General features: G+C 30.2%; 1 protein-coding gene across 1 annotated transcript; it reads left to right on the forward strand.

The window, feature by feature from the left end:
- The first annotated feature begins 12,635 nt into the window (after nucleotides 1-12,635).
- Nucleotides 12,636-18,210, forward strand: LOC115705875 (auxin transporter-like protein 2). The gene is made up of 9 exons (XM_030633322.2): nucleotides 12,636-13,431; nucleotides 13,550-13,758; nucleotides 13,835-14,020; nucleotides 14,189-14,301; nucleotides 14,404-14,587; nucleotides 14,716-14,813; nucleotides 16,489-16,696; nucleotides 16,795-17,052; nucleotides 17,605-18,210. Exons 2-9 carry the CDS (start codon nucleotides 13,576-13,578, stop codon nucleotides 17,827-17,829), a joined length of 1,455 nt encoding a protein of 484 aa, XP_030489182.2. The 5' UTR covers nucleotides 12,636-13,431; nucleotides 13,550-13,575; the 3' UTR covers nucleotides 17,830-18,210.
- The last annotated feature ends 1,126 nt before the right edge of the window (nucleotides 18,211-19,336 follow it).

Here is a 19,336-nt window from a genome sequence, read left to right on the forward strand (position 1 = left end):
AAGATCAAGGGTTAGAGATCTAAACAAAATGAGTCATCATATTCCGCTGCCACCAATGTAAGATTTTTTATAACTTTATATGTATTTATTTTATTATTTAAGAAATTCATATTTAGGATGTTAGATTATAGATTTATTATCAACATACATGTTAGTAAATCTAAATCTTGGTAATATAATTTCCAACAACTGGCCTCAGAGCCACAGTAATGATTTATTTTCATGAAATATGAATTTAAAATGATGTTTGGTTGATTTAGATGTGTTCATGTTGGTTTATGTGACTATTTAATGATTGAATGTGAATCACAAAATAATCTATGAAAAATATTTTTATTTTTGTTCTAGAAATATTTTATTTGGAAAGTTGGTAAAAAAATAAGCCAATTACTTTTTGGGCAATTTACACTAATGTATACATTATATAATTTTATTACAATATATGTGCAAAATAATTTATTTTCATATAATCATACATTTTATCTATTATGAAGAAAATTATTTTCAATTTATTATACAATATATAAATGGTAAGTATTTGATTATTTGATTTATTATCACTCATTATTATAGTTATTGAATGGTGATATATTAATAATTATTTTATATTTTTATATAATTTTAAAAATCAACCATTATTACAAATATTGAAAGTTTGTATTTAGATTAAATCACTATTTAATTCTTCCCTATAAAACAATTATTCAAATACATCCTATCTCCAAATACAATATACTTAAATTTTAAACATTTATGTTTATAAAAATTATAAAAAGAAGATTAGTTTTTTTATTTATTTATTTACAAGTGTTTTCTATTGATTTGTATTTTTTTTATTATTATTATTTGTGTTATAAATGTATGTAATTTTTTTTTTGTTTATATTTTGCTGATATATTATCACATTTTTATTTATTGTAAAATATATGATTCTTAATATTGATTTTTTTCATAAATAATTTTGTGTTCATTAGGTAAATTATATGCATATATGCATATATACTTATCCACAATTTATATTTTATTTTTTTCTAATTAAATAATGTTTGAAGTTTATAAAGTTATGTTTGTTTATTTATTTTTTGATGTAAGAATTGTTTTTTAATAGATAAATTCGTTCACCAACTCATTAGAAAATAATCAACATATAGAAACAATAGAAAAAAATATATATTTATTTTAGTATAGTATAGATATTAGCTATGTCTATTTTTATGTTTACAATTATAATAAACATACCAATAATATAAAATATTTTGTATGTATATATGTGTTTATTTTATTTTATATTAATTTAATAAACAAAATAATAATATTCACATAGGTTTATTATATCACTCCATGTGTGTCATGTTTATTTTTTAGTAATTTTTTAGAAAATAAATAATATACATAAAAAAAATTGTTTATCTATTTTTTTTGTTTTTTTTGCCCTGTTTATTTTTTTTAATTAAATAATATTTGGAGTTTATAAAGTTATATTTGTTTATTTATTTTTTGATGTAAGAATTGTATTTCAATAGAAAATTCGTTCACTAACTCATTAGAAAATAATGAATATATAGAAACAATAGAAAGAAAATATATTTATATTTTAGTATAGAGTATAAATTAGCTATGTCTATTTTTATATTTACAATTATAATAAATATACTAATAATATAAAATATTTTGTATATATATGTTTATTTTGTTTTCTATTTATTAAACATACTAATTTAATAAACAAAATAATAATATTCACATATGTTTATTATATTACTCTATGTGTGCCATCTTTATTTTAGTAATTTTAAACATTAATTTATATTTATATACATTAATGTTTATAATTTTTATATTGTATTTTATTGAAAAAAAAAACTTATTAAATTATAATAATTCATACTAAAATAGATAATAAACATTTATTCTTTAATAAAATAAATTTTTAATTTGTTTATTTTTATAAAGCTATTTATTATTTATTTAATTAATTTTACGGAATTATTTATTTTGAATTTTAATAAACATATTTTATTATTAATAATTTTTAAAATATTAATATAATAAACATAAGGATAAGATATTATAAAATAATATTACAAACATTAATTATATTAATCTATTCATGGTAATTAGTTTAATCATTAATGATTTATATTATTTAATGATTAAAATGTATGGTTTTATGTAATAAGTTTTCAAAATGTATACATTTTTCAAATAATTTTTTTTTGCACATTTTTTGTAATTATTTTGTTTTTGTTGTACATTTATGAAAAAAGCCCTTACTTTTTTACAGAACTTAATTTCGATTAAAATTGAAAATTTGTGATATTTTGAAAATTTTGAAAAATCAGGCTAGGGTTTCTACCCATGCGCGCGCGGATGAGCCCCCTTCCTCGGTTGGGACACGTTTTCAGACAGAACATTTCTGAGGCTGCATGCAGCCTCCCTCCTCGGTCAGCTCCCCGTCATCTGTGCGCGGACATATTGTCCGTGTTGCATGCAATTTTTCACAAATTTTCAAATTTGTCATTTTTTTTATGGTTTTAATTTTGATTTTTTGGTAGATTTTTTTTTTTGTAGATTTTTATTTTTCAAATTCAAATTTAATTATCATATTAAAATTAATTTTATTCTTAATTTAAACTTATTTTAGATATTAGTAGGCTTTAAATTTAAAAAACTGATTATTCTACAAATTTGCTATTATATTTTAAAATTTGATTATTTTTATTTTATTTATTAATTTTAATTATAAGATCAAATACTTACATATTTTATTTATTTAAGTAATAAAATATGAAATGATATTAAAATAGTAATAATAAATTTAAAGATAATCTAGATATTTTTAAATTACTAACCATAAATATTAGAATTTATTATTTTTAATATATTTTATTAATTTAAATTATAAGATTAGGTAAATACTATTTATTTGGTATTTTATCTTATTAGAAATTTATTTTATTAATTTATATTTTATTTAAATAACATGAAATTTTGAATAATTAGTTGATACTTTTTTAGAAAGATATTTAAGGTTTAACAACCTAAATTTCAAAAAATTAGGGGATACTATAAATTTTTTAAATGATAATATCCTAACCATAAATATCCTAGTTTTAAGTTTATTTATTTTTGTATTAAATTATAACATTTGAAATATAATATTAGAAATATCATAATTTTTCAAATGAAGATATTATATTATAGGATAATGCTTAGGTAGAGTCATAAAAAATATCTCTACATACAGACATTTTTTTTATTATGTGTCACCCCATATTCAATAGCAAAATTTAATTAATTCCTTTTAGATTTTTTTTTAGGTTAATATCTTTTCGAATATTAACTTAAAATGAAATATCTTCAAATTAAGTGGTTACAACTTAATTTCTGATATTTAATTAAATTTAAATTTAAAAATATTTAAGTTCTAGATTTTTCTAATACAACTTAAATTAGATTTTTTTTTTCAAATTTTGTGGAAAAGATACTTAGTCAAATAAGATATTTTCTAGATAGTTATTTCTAGACTACTTATTATTTCTAATATTAAATAGAAAAATATTATAAATTGTGAAATTAAATAATTAATTTTGGTACAATTTATTTTAAGTATATTTTTCCTAGTATTAAACTAGAGATTAATAATTAAGCCTTCTCTACACTTAATTATTTATTTCTTGAATTTAATACATTTAATTAATTTGAAAATTAAATATCTAAGTTGATTTTCATCATGATACTTAAATATTTCTTTTTCATGACACTTAATTAAATAGAAAATTATTTTTAGTTGAAATTTAATTTTTCAACTAAAATTAAATAATTTTCAAAGTATATTTTTCTTTATTTTATTAATCAAATTTCGAAATTGCATCTCTTAAATGCTGGAATTTCGAATTTTATTTGAAAAATAGATTAAAGTTGTAAATTATTTATTTTAATTTTCGACCAACTTAAATCAATGATTTTTTCATTTATTGATTAATTTAAAATAAATTGAATTAAAGTATATTATTAAAAATTGAATTAATTAGTCAAAGGAAAATCTAGATAGATGATATTTTTGCTTGAAGTATTTTTCTAGTGTATTTAATTAAATAGAAAATTAATATTTAAGTTGATTTTCATCATCATACTTAAATATTTGAAATTTTTCTTATATATTTAATTAAATAGGAAAATTATATTTTTTGTTGTAAATTAATTTTATTAATTAATTTTGGGCCAACATTAAATTAGAATAATTTTTCCAGGATTAATTTTTTTTTATTTTAACATGCATTTTCGAAAATTGTGTCTTTGAGTACTTTAATTTTTCGAAATGCAATATATATTTATAGAAAATTAAATTTGAGTTGTAAATTAATTTAAATTAATTTTGTAACAACTTAAATTGAATATTTTTCTAAATATTTATTGGAAATTATTACTAAGATGGAAATAATTCATGTTATTTTCATATCCATCTAAGTAAAATTTATAAATATTAAATTAAAATTTATATTTAGAATTTTTCATTCTAAATTGGAAATTTTAATTAATAAATATATATATTTAAAATAAATAGATTAAATAAAGAGAATCAAAGAAAATACAACTCTTTTTAAATAATGAGCTTTATTATAAAGATATTCGATCTCCATTGTGGGTTTTACACCGCGTTTGTTTTAGTGAGTAATCCTCCCTAATGGAGGAACGTTCATTAGCAATTTCGCACCGTTTAATCTCGAATGATAAGTAGTTTGTAAGTGTTTGTATGGTATAGAGCACCCTAATGGTGGCGACCATACTTGACTTGCAAATTGCGAAACAATGGTGGAAGCTCATAAGATAGAATTGTCTTGACTCTCGCCTAAACGGGACAACGCTGAATTCCAATCTTGATCGAATAAAAGGTTGCTAGAATGGTTATCATTTTAGATGAGCTGACAACTCTATTCAATGGATGGTAGCTTTGACTCTCGCCTAAATGGGACACTGATATCAGTTTGTTGAAAACCTTGGAAATTATTTAGGATTGTAAGTTTTAGTATTTTCACTTGTCATTCCTACTTGCTTTATGTTTATAATTTCTAAATTGTGTATGAATTTATATTGAACCATGTTATTTTCTGTTATTAAGTTGTAGTTTAATTTCGAATCTTCATTGTTGGTCTAACTTGGCTTGTTTATCTAATGAGATAAATCCCTAGTGGATTTTTCACCATTAGACATACATAATAGTGTTAGATCTCGAAAGATAAATATTGTATATGCGACATCTAGCTGTTCATCAATTGATGACACCTTGACTAGTATTTTTACGATATGAAACAAGAAGATTGTATAAATAAGATTACTTTGACTTTCGCTAATCGAAGCATCGTTGGATTCTTATTTTAAACGAAATTATCCTGATTCCTCTTAGCTTATTCATTTCGAATTAGCTCAATAACATATCATTGGATGAATGGTCTACAAATCATTTCATGTCATTCTATATTAAATGACGCATATGATTATAATCCCGAAATTCTATTCCCAATTGATATAAATCCTCAATGTTAGAAATCTCCTACTTGTATGGGCAAATCTGACTTAGGGTTTGTATTAGTAGTGCTGGTCCAAGATAGAATGACTCATTATATTTGGTATAAATTTAAGTCTATGACTTTAATTTTAGATTCCAAATAGAAATTTTCTTATATTTCTAATTCCAGAATACAATACAGTTACACTTTCTCAAGTGTTTAATATCCATCTTCTATTAATGGATTAAAACTGTATGGAATATGAGTTAGGTATTCTGTGACCAGGATCCACTTGAAGTATTCTAAGAACTCTTTGAAAAACTAAACCTATGTCATCAAAAGACACTACCACATTTTTTTTAATCTATGGCATTTGTATCTTGTTCATAGCGGATTTGACAAGATCAATCTTTGCAAAGAGTTAATATGCCTATATCCACTGAAAGTAGTTCATCTCATTCGCAGATGGATGTACATTCAGGGGTGGATATGAGTTTTTCGTTGTATTCTTAAAACGATAACTCTAGATTATACCTTTTAGCAAGAAATTTGAAATGTTTGAAAAATTTCATTAATTTCTAGCAATGGTTAAAACCATTAAGGTAAGTGGTTAAAGATCTTACGAACTGATAGGGGTGGAGAAATAGTTAGTAGATATGCAGTTCAAAGATCATTAAATTGATTTTTGAATTATATCCAAACTTACCTCCCCAGAAATTTCGAGTTGCACATTGATGATTAGTTACTAGTCGTTGCCTAAATCCTTCTATGGTAATACAATTTCAGAATGATGTAATGGTTGGGTACTTAATGTAAATCATTACTAGATTCATGGATGACCTAATCAAAATCTTAAGAAAAGCTAGAACTGTTAACCATGGTTTGTTAGCTATTCTAAGTGATTGGGGGTGGACCATCCCATAGTCAATAGATAAGAAAGTGTTTATTCAAACAAATACTACTTTTCTAAGATAATGGCTAAGTCTGAAAATAAAGTAGCAAATAAACGAGATATTTATTTCTTGATTCCAAAAGTGTTCTATCATCTTATTTGACATATGATGGTCCCACTGCCTCTGTTGTCTTGTCACAACCAAAGAGGTTAATACCATTTAGTTTTCTTCGACATAATTCACGGTACCTTGTCGTAGTGGGAGAGTTTCTAGGAACTCACCTTCTTATGACTTGGGAGACACTAATGATTAAAATCCATTGTGAGTTTAAACAAGTAATGGATTGTCAAGAGAAGAAACTAAGAAGAAAAGCCAACAAAACTATGGTTTAATCCATTCACATGGAATAACCTAAAGTTTTCTATTACAAGGACATAAAAGGAAATTTTCGTTTATAAGTCTGTTCAATGGACTTAACAAAACTTCCTGTTCCTAGTATTATAGGTTTGAGTTTATCTAAACCTATGGCTTGTGGTATACCTGGTAATTACTTACTCTAATGCAAGCAACTTACTTTAGTAAGATGCTGAAGCATTTTCTTTCTAATGGCAATCTATAGAAGCTTCACAACTTCTTAGGTATAGATTTTATTTATCTAAGGAAACGTCTTAACTATTCCAGAAAAGATAAAGCCATGAAAGAATTTCTTAAATCAACAGTGAGAGGTCTTAGATATGCTTTTGTATGCCTTAGACCAGACACCTGCTGTTGAGTGGGAGTAATGAGTAGGTATCAGATTAATCCAGGAGAAGAACATTGGAAGACAATCAAGTAAATCTTAAGATTAAGAAGATGAACTATATGTTAGTCTATAAGGGTGTGTTTAAAACTCTTAGACTACACCAGATCAGATTTCAAAATTTGCCTTTGTGCTAGTAAATCTTTCTGATAAGATGGTGGTTACTCTGGGGGTGGAATAGTGATTTTGGAGAAGTGTAAAAACCTATCTGAAGTCTCTAGGTCTACCAGGAAGGGACTGAATGTTAAAGTTGCAGGAAAGGTACTTATTCAGTATAAGGAAAGTTCTATACATCTTTGGCACCATTCCAAATTGCCTTAAACTACTAGTGTTAATTTCCTGATTAACCAAAAGTAGTTGCCAAAGGTATAGAATCCAGTATCCCAAGAGAGTAGACATATAGAGAGGAATTTCACATTATCAATGATTTTGTGATTAAGGAAGAGTAATAGTGGAGGAAAATGTTGTGGTTAATTCAACCTTTCAGATCCTATTACGAGGAGTTTACTACTACTACACTTGATTTGTATATCAAGGTGTTGAGATTATTTGAAACACACTTTTTGTTTTATATTAGTGCAAGTGGGAGTTTGTTGGGTTTTATGCCCTAAATAAAACTCATTTCAATATAATCAGATTTACTTATTAATATAGATCAGAAATAACATTTAATGTTGCATGGTTCACATGATTTATTTCATGATTATATGTACATAATGTATAAATTCATCTGAAACCCTTTTCACATACTTGATCCTGTTTATTGTGCCGTCAACACATTGGAAAGTAAACATGACTATGTGAATAAAGTTTCCTAGATTTATCAGACATAGGGTTTTACTGATATGATAATATACAACGGAGTTTACTTGCATTTGGAGAAGTGTTATGTTCTTTCCAGAGCATTGGTTAAAGTAAAGCTCAGGTTGGATGCATGGAGTATGCATCGGAAGGGACCGACATTGAACTTTGACTTAGATTTATTAAACTTACCGTAATATCTATTCAAGTCAATATCGCCTAGTTGATCCTAGATCAAATGATCTTAATCCTGTTATGATTAGGCTCAATCTTGAAAGGCTATTCGTGTTCTTTGATTTGTTAGTTAAGCCTACTTTTAGGTCAGGGTGATACGTACATTTTGGGAACACGGTAGTGCAATTGAGTGGGAGCGCTAGCATAAACATGGAATCTATAGCTTCTATCTGGCGAATAGTAAGCAAAGGATGATCTCCTTCGAGCTTGACCAAACGAACATAAATGGTGGAGTACTCATTTCACATAAGCTAAAATATCATTTATACGGGGTCAAGTGTTTTAAGGATAAAATACATAGTAGGGTGTTACGGTAATCTAATCCCTTTACAGTGTAGATCATTCATATAGGATCATTGATCACATTAGGATTATAACAATGGATAACTAATGATGCGTCTATATGGTGGAACATATAGAGCATTCTATATACGGAGAGTGCAATTCTAAGTTCTATGTGTGGATTCAACGAAGAATTAATAAGTTAGTGAATTTTAGTAATAAATTCTTGATCTACTTATTGGAAGCTCGGTTATATAGACCCATGGTCCCCGACTAGTTGAGATAATATTGCTTGTAAGACTCATATAATTGGTTTTGATTAATCAATTATAAATCTCAAATTAGACTATGTCTATTTGTGAATTTTTCACTAAGTAAGGGCGAAATTGTAAAGAAAGAGTTTATAGGGGCATATTTGTTAATTATGATACTTTGTATGGTTCAATTAATAAATATGATAAATGACAATATTATTTAATAATTATTTATAGTTATTAAATAGTTAGAATTGACATTTAAATGGTTGAATTAGAAAAATGGCGTTTTTGAGAAAATCAGATGTAGAAAAGATAACACTGCAAAATTGCAAAAAGTGAGGCCTAAATCCACTAGTATAGGGCCGGCCACTTTTATTGGAATTTACCTCTGATATTTTCATTATTTTAATGTAAAATAATTCAAACCTAACCCTAGTGGAATACTATAAATAGATAGTGAAGACTTCAGGAAAATTACACTTTTCTTCTGACACTTCTGAATCAGAAAACCTGAGCCTTCTCTCTCCCTATCTTTGGCCGAACCCACTATCTCTGTCTTCCTCATTGAGATTTCGAAATTCTTAGTGTATGAGTAGTGCCCACACACAGCAAGTGATACCTCAATCATAGTGAGTAAGATCGTGAAGAAAGACTTTCAGCAAGAAGGAGTTTCAGCATCAAAGATTCAGAGAAAGAGATCCAGGTTCAGATATTGATAATGCTCTGCTACAGAAAGGTATCAAGGGCTAGATATCTGAACGGAAGGAGTCATTATGTTCCGCTGCACCCAATGTAAGGTTTCCTAAACTTTATATGTGTTTATTCATCGTTTTAGAAAGTTCATATTTAGGGTGTTAATAAACATACTTGTGAGTAGATCTAAGATCCTGGTAAAATAATTTCCAACATTTTTATCAAACCTGTAGTGGCATGTGGGAGCAATATGCCCATATCACATACATACTTGACACAAGGGGAGATTGGAGTTTGCAGGTCTGGAATTGAAATATTGTTGGTTGCCACGATTGGGAAATCTTGATGGAAAATCTGCACCAGATCCTCTTCCACCATTACTGTTGGATCTGAAGTTGCCATTTCTTGAGCCAAAGGTGAGATTGGCAGCCATTTTAGTCGATAAATTTATCATAGGTTGTGCCTTTCAAGTCTAGTTTCATGAGCCAACCATAGAGCTTGAACTTCTTCAAAAGACAGAGTATCACTTCGTGAAGTGACGCCAGAGACCACGAAATCAAACTCAGGTCCAAGACCATTTAATAGATGAAGAACCAGATCTAAATCCGAGACAGAGTGGCCAGCAACAGCAAGAGAATCGCATACAACTTTGAGTTTATCAATATAGTCAGAGATAGATTGGTTACCTTTGTGTGCATTGGAGAGTTGGCTTTTGAGTAGTAGTAATCTAGCCTTTGATTGACTCGAAATTTTTTGTTCAAGGGCTTTCCAGACTGCATTCGAAGTAGTGTAGCTTGCCACTGTTCCAAGAACACCTTCCGTCATTGAAGATCGGATCCAAGAAAGGAGAAGCTAATCTTTCTTGCGCCATTGTTGAAAGGATGGGTTCGGATCACCATTAACCAGGTGTCTTGGTGGAGACAAGTCAGTGAGCAGGATTTCATCAAGCTCGTGACCAATAACCGTGGGTAAAACTTGAGACTTCCATGCCAGGAAGTTGTTTTGATCAAGCTTGATCGTGAGAGAGGACGTCAGGTAATGAGAAAAGGGATTCCAAGCAGTAGCAGAGGGTGCAGCAGGATCAGAGGTACTTGCAGGAGACGAGTTGTCGCCTGATGAAGCCATTGACGAAGGTCAAAGGCTCTAATACCATGAAACAAACAGAACAGAGAGAAAAATTGAGAAGCAAAGCTTATCCCATACAAGGGACTTTATTGATATTTATATAGCTCAAAAGAGCTGAAACAATACAAGACAATTAGTTATAACATAATTGGTAAAATGATTACAAGTGTCTTAACAGAAATAACAGACCCAAGACACATTAACTAACTAATCTTGATTTTGGTTATCAGAGCTTGTCCATATGGTAAAGAGGTTCGACACTCATGCCATTAAACTTGTACCAAAAAAGTACCGCTAACATTAGAGATCAAGATCATAACTTAAGATGTTGTGCAGTCACCCTTTAGTGGGTTTTTGTTTTTTGTTTTTTTTTTTTGCTAAACATGAAAATTCATTAAACCAAAGCAAACCAGCAAGTTCAAGGTTGCAACAAGGGTGCAACCTCCCCTAAAGAAATAACTCGACAAACATTATTACTGGCAGCTCACGCTGCTGAGTAATGAGCCACACCATTGTCACTACGAGAGATCCGAAAAAATAGAAAACAATTCACCAACATTCAAATTAGAAAACAGATAGAGGAACAATTGAGAAAGTCTCTAATCGGACACCTGAAACCTGCAAACTGCAATAACAAGGACTTGGCAGTTTGTAAGGAAAGCAACATTCTCCAATCACCCTTTAGTGGGTTGTTGTTGAGTTGAAGAATGCATTTGCAAATAAATAGAATATAAGGAATCATACATGTGCATTTATCATTTTTATCATGTAATATAATTTCAAAAAAAGTAAAATTGATATTAAAAAAAACTAATGTCCCGATCAAGAATTTGTTAATGATATTATTCTTTAAGAGCTCGTTTGGTTAGTCATATAAAGGTCGTATTGTATTAATTATTACGACCATAAATTTTAATACAATGTGAGTTGTATTATTTAATACATAACAAATGACTCGTATTAGCTTGTATTATAATCTTTACAAAAGGTTTGGGTCAATCCCGACCTCAACCCAGCTCCGGACTCGGACCCATACCCTGACTATGGACTTAGACTTGGACTCTAAACTCCAACCTCAACACTGAATTCCAGACTTAGATTCGAACCCAGACCCCAGACTCAAAGCCCAGACCTAAACTAGGATCCAGACCCAGATCCAGACCTAGACCCGGTCCTAGATCTCGAGTTCGAATTCGGGTTCGGGTATTGTACACAATGTATAGTACAAGTCAATATCAAACATAGTATTGTATTAAATAATAATAATACAATAAAAATACAATATATCACAATATACTAAACAAATCCTAAATTGTCCGATCACAAATTAAACAGTGAATTACGTTAAATACTAATAAATATGATAAACAAAAATTAAGTGGTAAATAAATAATATAAATGAAATATTGTTCTCACCATCCACTATTTACTTTTTAGATTTTAAGTTGAATATAATATTTAAGATAACTACACTTCACCAACTAAATTTTACCATTACTTTTAAAATTTGTTAACTTCAATTAAGATTTGGACACTTGACCTTAATATTATGCCACTACTCTTCCTCTATTTGAAATTGCTATAAATTGTTTAGGCTCCAATTGTTGATTGTATTCCAACCAAACAAACATTTATCAAAATTCATTTTTTGTGAGAATAGTAAGAATTAATAACCACAAATCATTCAGCAAAATAATAATGATAATCCCCACAAATCTAACAAGCTATGACTTCAAAATTTGATGGCACACATATATTTGAAGTGTGAGTAGAGTCCATCACAATCCCCACAATTTCATGGAAATCCAAAAACAATATCAACATGTCGCCAGTAAATACCATCCAAAGCCCTAGTAAATATGGGAAACGAGTGCTTTAAAATATTGTTGGTAAACCGATATTAGTTTTCTAAGAGAGTGCAAAAAAGACATCGTTTTACCAACATAAAAAGATGGTTCTGTAAGTTAAGCAAAAAAAAAAAAGAAAAAACAGATGGTTCTGTAGAATAATTTGTTACATGACTTGGAATTAGTTGGGGGAGTATGATATTGAATGTTTTTTTTTTTTTTTTTTTTAACTTAAGTGAACAAGGATTTGGATCTGTTTAAAGAGGGATTTCTCTATTTTCTTCATGAGAGAGAGAGAGAGAGAGGGGAATGATATAAAAGCTACAGCCATAGTCAGTCAGCTATTAAAAAAATAATAAAAAAATAAAGAAAGACGAAAACTTGTTTGATTTGTTGGTGTATTTATGAGAATATAAAGAGAGCTCACTTTCTTAATAACACTGCAAAAGCCTCCACTCCTCTGTTTTAGACTATAGTCCCTTATTCTCTCCCTCTTTTAATTCAGCTGTTCCTAATTGTCAGACCTCTCTCTCTCACTTTCTCTCTTTAGAGTGTTGAAACCACCAAAAGTGAGCAGAGTTACCTTTTTTTACTTGCTGGGTTACACCTAGTATCGTCTTTGAGACTATCAATTTCTGTCAATTCCTTCGTATGTAACCGAAGTTTATTACCATCAACACAGTAGCAGTGTGCCAGAGCCAGTCTTGGAATTCTAAGCTTTCGAACCTTTTTGTTTAGTAGTATTCTCTTTTTTGCAAAATTGTAACTCCCACAATTTATGTCACAAGGACAAACACCCCCACTTGAAAACGATTCAAGGCACTCACTCACCACAACCATCTTCCTTCCCTTCTTTTTTGTCTCTCTTCTCTCAAGTGGAGTTATAAGGAAAGTCAGCTGATTTCCGGAGATTCTTACATTTGTCCGATATTTCTTCATTGCTATTTATTTTTCAATATATTTTTACCATTAAAACTTTCCCTACAAAAGGTAACCGAAATCCATATTTTGGCAACTATTATATTTACTTCTTTCCTTTTTTTTGGGTTGCCATACTTGTATTTTTGTTTGCATATATTTAAAAGTCCTCCTTTGAAGTGCTTTTCAGATCTAGTTTGATTGGAGAAACAAAAAATGTTACCTCAGAAACAAGCCGAAGAAGCCATGGTTTCAACCTTCGACCAGATTGAGTCAGGTGATAGAGACAGAGAGGACGAAGAGAGAGAAAAAGATCAGTCTGCTGGTTTTAGCTTCAAGACCTTTCTCTGGCATGGTGGCTCTGTTTATGATGCTTGGTTTAGCTGCGCTTCCAATCAGGTATACATACATAATAATATACAGAATTTTCACAATTTGGTATCTATTTTCTGAGTTTTTGTGTTTGTTATTACAGGTTGCTCAGGTTCTGTTGACTCTGCCTTACTCATTTTCACAGCTGGGTATGATTTCTGGCATAATTCTACAAATCTTTTACGGCATTCTTGGGAGCTGGACTGCTTATTTAATCAGTATTCTCTATGTCGAGTACCGAAGCCGAAAAGAGAAAGAGAATGTCAGCTTCAAAAACCATGTAATCCAGGTTAGCATTCCAACCCAACCCAACCATCTATTATTATATTTATATATACAGAAAAAAGAAGAAACAGAAACAGTTTCAGGAGAATATCCAAAATAACAGACAAATTAAGCTGAAACCTTGAGTATTATTCGTATGATTTTAAAAAATAAATAAAAAAATTGTTGGCAGTGGTTTGAAGTCTTGGATGGTTTACTGGGTCCATACTGGAAAGCAGCTGGATTGGCCTTCAACTGTACTTTTCTCCTCTTTGGATCCGTTATCCAGCTTATAGCTTGTGCAAGGTCTCTCTCTCTTGCTCTCTCTCACTTTTTTTTCTGTTGAATAAATTTCTATTTTACATGCATAAAAGGGAAATGGGTTTGGTTTGATTTTGATTGTTCCAGTAATATATATTACATAAATGACAATTTGGACAAGAGAACGTGGACGTACATATTCGGCGCTTGCTGTGCGACTACAGTGTTCATTCCCTCGTTCCACAACTACCGGATTTGGTCATTTCTTGGTCTTGGAATGACCACTTACACAGCTTGGTATATGGCCATTGCGGCTCTTGTTCATGGCCAGGTAATCTTTCATAATATACTGACTTAATCCTAATCAACGGCTCCTGATTTTTCATTTCATCTAGTTTTAACTCACATTGATTTTATTTTGATTTAATTTATTGTTACTGTGAAATTAAATTTTGGCAGGTGGAAGGTGTAAAACACTCTGGCCCTACTCAATTGGTTTTGTATTTTACAGGCGCCACCAATATACTGTACACTTTCGGCGGACACGCCGTTACTGTGTGAGTTACAATCAATTTTCTAATTTTTTTTATATATATATTTTACTCATTAAAAATGGTCAAGACTCATTATATAACAAGAAAAAAGAGAGAAAATAAATGGTTTTTTTTAATATATTAAAAAACAAAATATGGTTTTTGAGTTTTTGGTTTCGGTCTGCAGCTTTTTGGTTGCCACTTAACTCTACATTTTTTTTTTCTTTATAGGTAGAAAACCAAAATTATTAATTTTGAAAAAACATTAATTACAAAAAGAAAATGAAGGAGCATTAATTTCGTGCTCTTTACCGTTTTGAAGTTAAAACGTAATATCTATATTACATTTTTGAAAAATCTTACCAAAAAAAATATCACATTGATGAAAAATATATGAGTCAGCACAGTGATTAGCACAGGAAAATTTATTGAAATGACTGGATGATCTGTTTGTGTTGTGTATGATGCTTATCCTAATATATTGCTTTATATAGATGTTTGACTGGTTTGGAAAATTTTGTTTAGTTTTTTGCTCTTAATTGTTTTGTAGATGTGAATAATATTTTTAAGTGTATGCTTTGTTTGTTTCTATTTAGCTTTCTTATTGTCTGCGACAAGTCAAAGTAAAGAAAAAATATAATATAATGTTAGAACATGATATTCACACGTCAGAAGTTTTTTTATGGACTTGATATATTGTACGGATTATCTTAGAACATATATACGAGAAAGAACAGACCAAAAAACTGTTAGATTAAAATACAAATTTATAAATACTGTTACTAAATCACATCAACTGTGTAAAAACTATTCGAGTCCAATTTGTTTATTTGCATGGTGATAAATAATAAAGTTTGGTTTTGGGGTTTGTCGTTTCTAAAATTCTTTTTTCTTTGATGAAAAGTTTAATAAAAAAGAGAAAAGCATAATTAATTAACTTTTGGGATATCATACATGCTCAACTCAATGCTCTCCAAATAAGAATGAATAATTTGCCAGCGTGATATTCTTGTTCCTTTTTCTCATTCTTTTTATTTTTATTTTTTTGAAAAAGAAAAATGTTTATCTAAACCATACCCATCCTAAAAGACCAAAATTAAAATGTGACTTCCTACTAATAAAAAGATTTGCATAGTTTTATATGAACTAATGCATCTCCAGTTATAAAAGTGGGACAGCCAATCCACTCTTCCCAAACAATCACTCCCCTAAAAAAAAAAAAAGTTGATGATTTCGTGCCTTCTTTGCCAGTTTATCTAATAATTGGAATCTATATAGTGATGGGTCTCTATCTTATTCTTGACATGACTTTATGGGAACCTAACAGGCATGAAATTGGTAGGGAAATGCGTAAAGATTACTTCGACTCATCCTACTGTTGCACATATAAGCTTCTCTAATTTAGTCAATACTTTATCCCTTGCTGATTGCTACTCATGTTACTCACACCTTTTCTATTATTAATATTCATCTTTTCTTATCAAGTTTGGTATCTCTTCCACTATAAGTTGGGTTCTAATTATGTTAGACCTTAGTGGTGATTTATTTTAATATAATTGGAGAAATTGACTACCTTTTTCAATGATACATATTCTTCCTCACTACCTAAAAACACATTTGATTAGATACAAGTATTTATCAAATATTAACTTTACTAATAACGGTTGATGGTTATATATACATATTTACTTATTTTCAGGGAAATTATGCATGCTATGTGGAAGCCTCAGAAGTTTAAATACATTTATTTGCTAGCTACACTTTATGTATTCACCTTGACAATTCCATCTGCTACTGCTGTATATTGGGCCTTTGGTGACCAACTCCTGACTCATTCAAATGCTTTTTCACTCCTTCCCCGGACTGCGTGGCGCGATGCCGGTGTCATTTTAATGCTCATCCACCAGGTGCATGCTTACATACATATCAATCCTTATTTACCAAATTCAATGGGAGTAATAGTGTGCTGATGATGGGTTTTGTTTTGATTTTGAATTATTGGCAGTTCATTACATTTGGGTTTGCTTGTACACCATTGTACTTTGTGTGGGAGAAAGTTATAGGAATGCATGACACAAAAAGTATATGCTTAAGGGCACTTGCTAGATTACCAGTGGTGATACCAATATGGTTCTTGGCCATTATATTCCCTTTCTTTGGGCCCATTAACTCAGCTGTTGGGGCTCTTTTAGTCAGTTTCACAGTCTACATCATTCCTTCTTTAGCCCATATGCTCACTTTCAGATCTGCTTCTGCTAGACAGGTAAATAATCCCCACCATTCTCTTCCTTATTCTTATCTTCATTTCTACCCTATTATATATTATTCCTTTTGATATTGACCAACTAGCTTCGTCTAGCTACTACACCATGACCTTTTCTGTTTTGGATTAAACCAAAACCTTATTAATAATTTTGGTTAGCCCCTTGAACACCAACTGTTTTAACAGTCTATTATTAACACTTATATTGTCTTTGGATCTGATTTTACCCCACCAGTCCTATAAAAGTTGATATTGATTTGAACTTAATTGCCCTTTGCCCACACCACACAGCAATGAGATTGGTGGACTTCCTTGTCATTTCTGTGTATGATATCTTAAACATTTCAACTTGTCAAGTAATAAAAGCCATATCTTAAGAACTATCTAGCTGGGACCCAAGCTTGATCTCAGAGTTGACACTTGACCCTACTCATCACAAATATCAAATCATGAAGTACTATACATGTATATACACATTTAATATCTTTATTCAGCATGTATTTATGTAGTTCTTTTATCAATTAATATTTTTGTTTTGTACCTGTTCGACAGAATGCCGCTGAGAAGCTGCCCTTTTTCCTACCAAGCTGGACAGCAGTGTACTTGTTCAACGCATTTGTAGTTGTTTGGGTTTTCGTTGTTGGGTTTGGATTCGGCGGGTGGGCTAGCATGACTAACTTCATCAAGCAAGTTGACACATTCGGGCTATTCGCCAAGTGCTACCAGTGTGCACCGAAAGCCCCGCCCCCACCGCGCCCCGCCCCAGCACATCACTGAGTAAACTGATCTCTCTTTTCTTTTGTATTATAGACAAAAGAGTTTGAAATCAGGCATGCTCATCATAATAATCTACTTGGTGTTTAGTGCTGCTCTAGTTCTTCTCTTATCTTTTAATGCACTCTTTATATATAGAATACTACTTGTTTTAGTTGGTATAATTGGTTTTTCTCTTTCTGCTTAAAATCAAAGGTAACGTGTATCTGTATTCTCAGCTCCAATCATGTTCCAGAGCTGTTATAGGCCATTATTAGTTAGCATCTTTATACCAAATCTTAGTTGCAAAGTTTCCAAATATGTAGATGTTTTAAGATCTGGTAAATTGTTATTATTTGAAAATCTAATATAAATATAAAGATTGTGCCAACGAATTTTCGAAAAGGGCATCTTAGATTCTAAAAGGACTACTTTGGAGGCAAGTTGAGAGAGCATCTGATTCACATGGGCTAGTGCATTTGGTGTCACTAGTGTCACTAGTGTCTGTCTAGTCTACTAACGAAAATATTTGCTTCACGAACAAAATTCTTTAGTATTACAATTAATTTAAAACTAAATGGTCATCCTTTTAGTAATTGTTTTTGTTTATTCCAAAAGAACAAAAGAAATGACTTAAGTATGTGATTACTCTCTCAGTTAGTTCACAAACGATTTGATGCTCTTAGTTGAACTTTCAAACACAGAGAAAGAACTAAAAGAAACACAATAGAGATTTTGAGTGAATGATTTTCATTGATACAAAGAGAACCAGCAAAGGAGGTATATATAGTACCTCAATATAAAAGCAAGAAACAAGAAACAAATAACAGAAAAGCAGTTACAACTAATAACAGAATTGTAACAAACAAAAATTGTTGGTGGTTTAGTCATTACTGTCATTGGTTTCCTCAATATGCCCCCTCAAGCTGCACGGGAAGAGTTCCAGTTAATGCTTGCTACACAGGAAATTAAACTGTGGGAAAGTAAAGGCTTTTGTGAACATGTATGTTGGTTGTTCCTCTGTGGGAATATAGGAGACATCAAGTTTGTTCTGTAGCATTAATTCTCGAACATAATGGACATCCACTTCAATGTGCTTTGTTCTAGAGTGAAAAACAGGATTGGAAGCTAGCATTTGAGCACCTTGATTATCACACCATATCATTGGTTTGTTGAACAATTTAATGCCAAGTTCTTGGAGTACAGAGGTTATCCACACAATCTCTGTAGCTGTCGTGGGGAGGGCTCTATACTCACTCTTTGTACTCGAACGTGACACAGTCCTTTGTTTTCGAGAGCCCCGTGAGACTAAATTTCCACCAAGCATGACACAAAATCCAGTTATAGATTTTTGATCATGAATGTCACAAGCCCAGTCAGCATCTGAAAATTCCTCAAGTAGCAGTCTAGATGCTGGTTTAAATATTAGGCCTCAATTGAGAGTGCCTTTAATATGCCTCAGGACACATTTGCAGGCACACCAATGAGCAACAGTTGGTGATTGCATGAACTGGCTCAGTTTATTAACAAC

This window comes from Cannabis sativa, chromosome 1 (assembly GCF_029168945.1).
Source record: "Cannabis sativa cultivar Pink pepper isolate KNU-18-1 chromosome 1, ASM2916894v1, whole genome shotgun sequence".
Lineage (NCBI taxonomy): Eukaryota > Viridiplantae > Streptophyta > Magnoliopsida > Rosales > Cannabaceae > Cannabis > Cannabis sativa.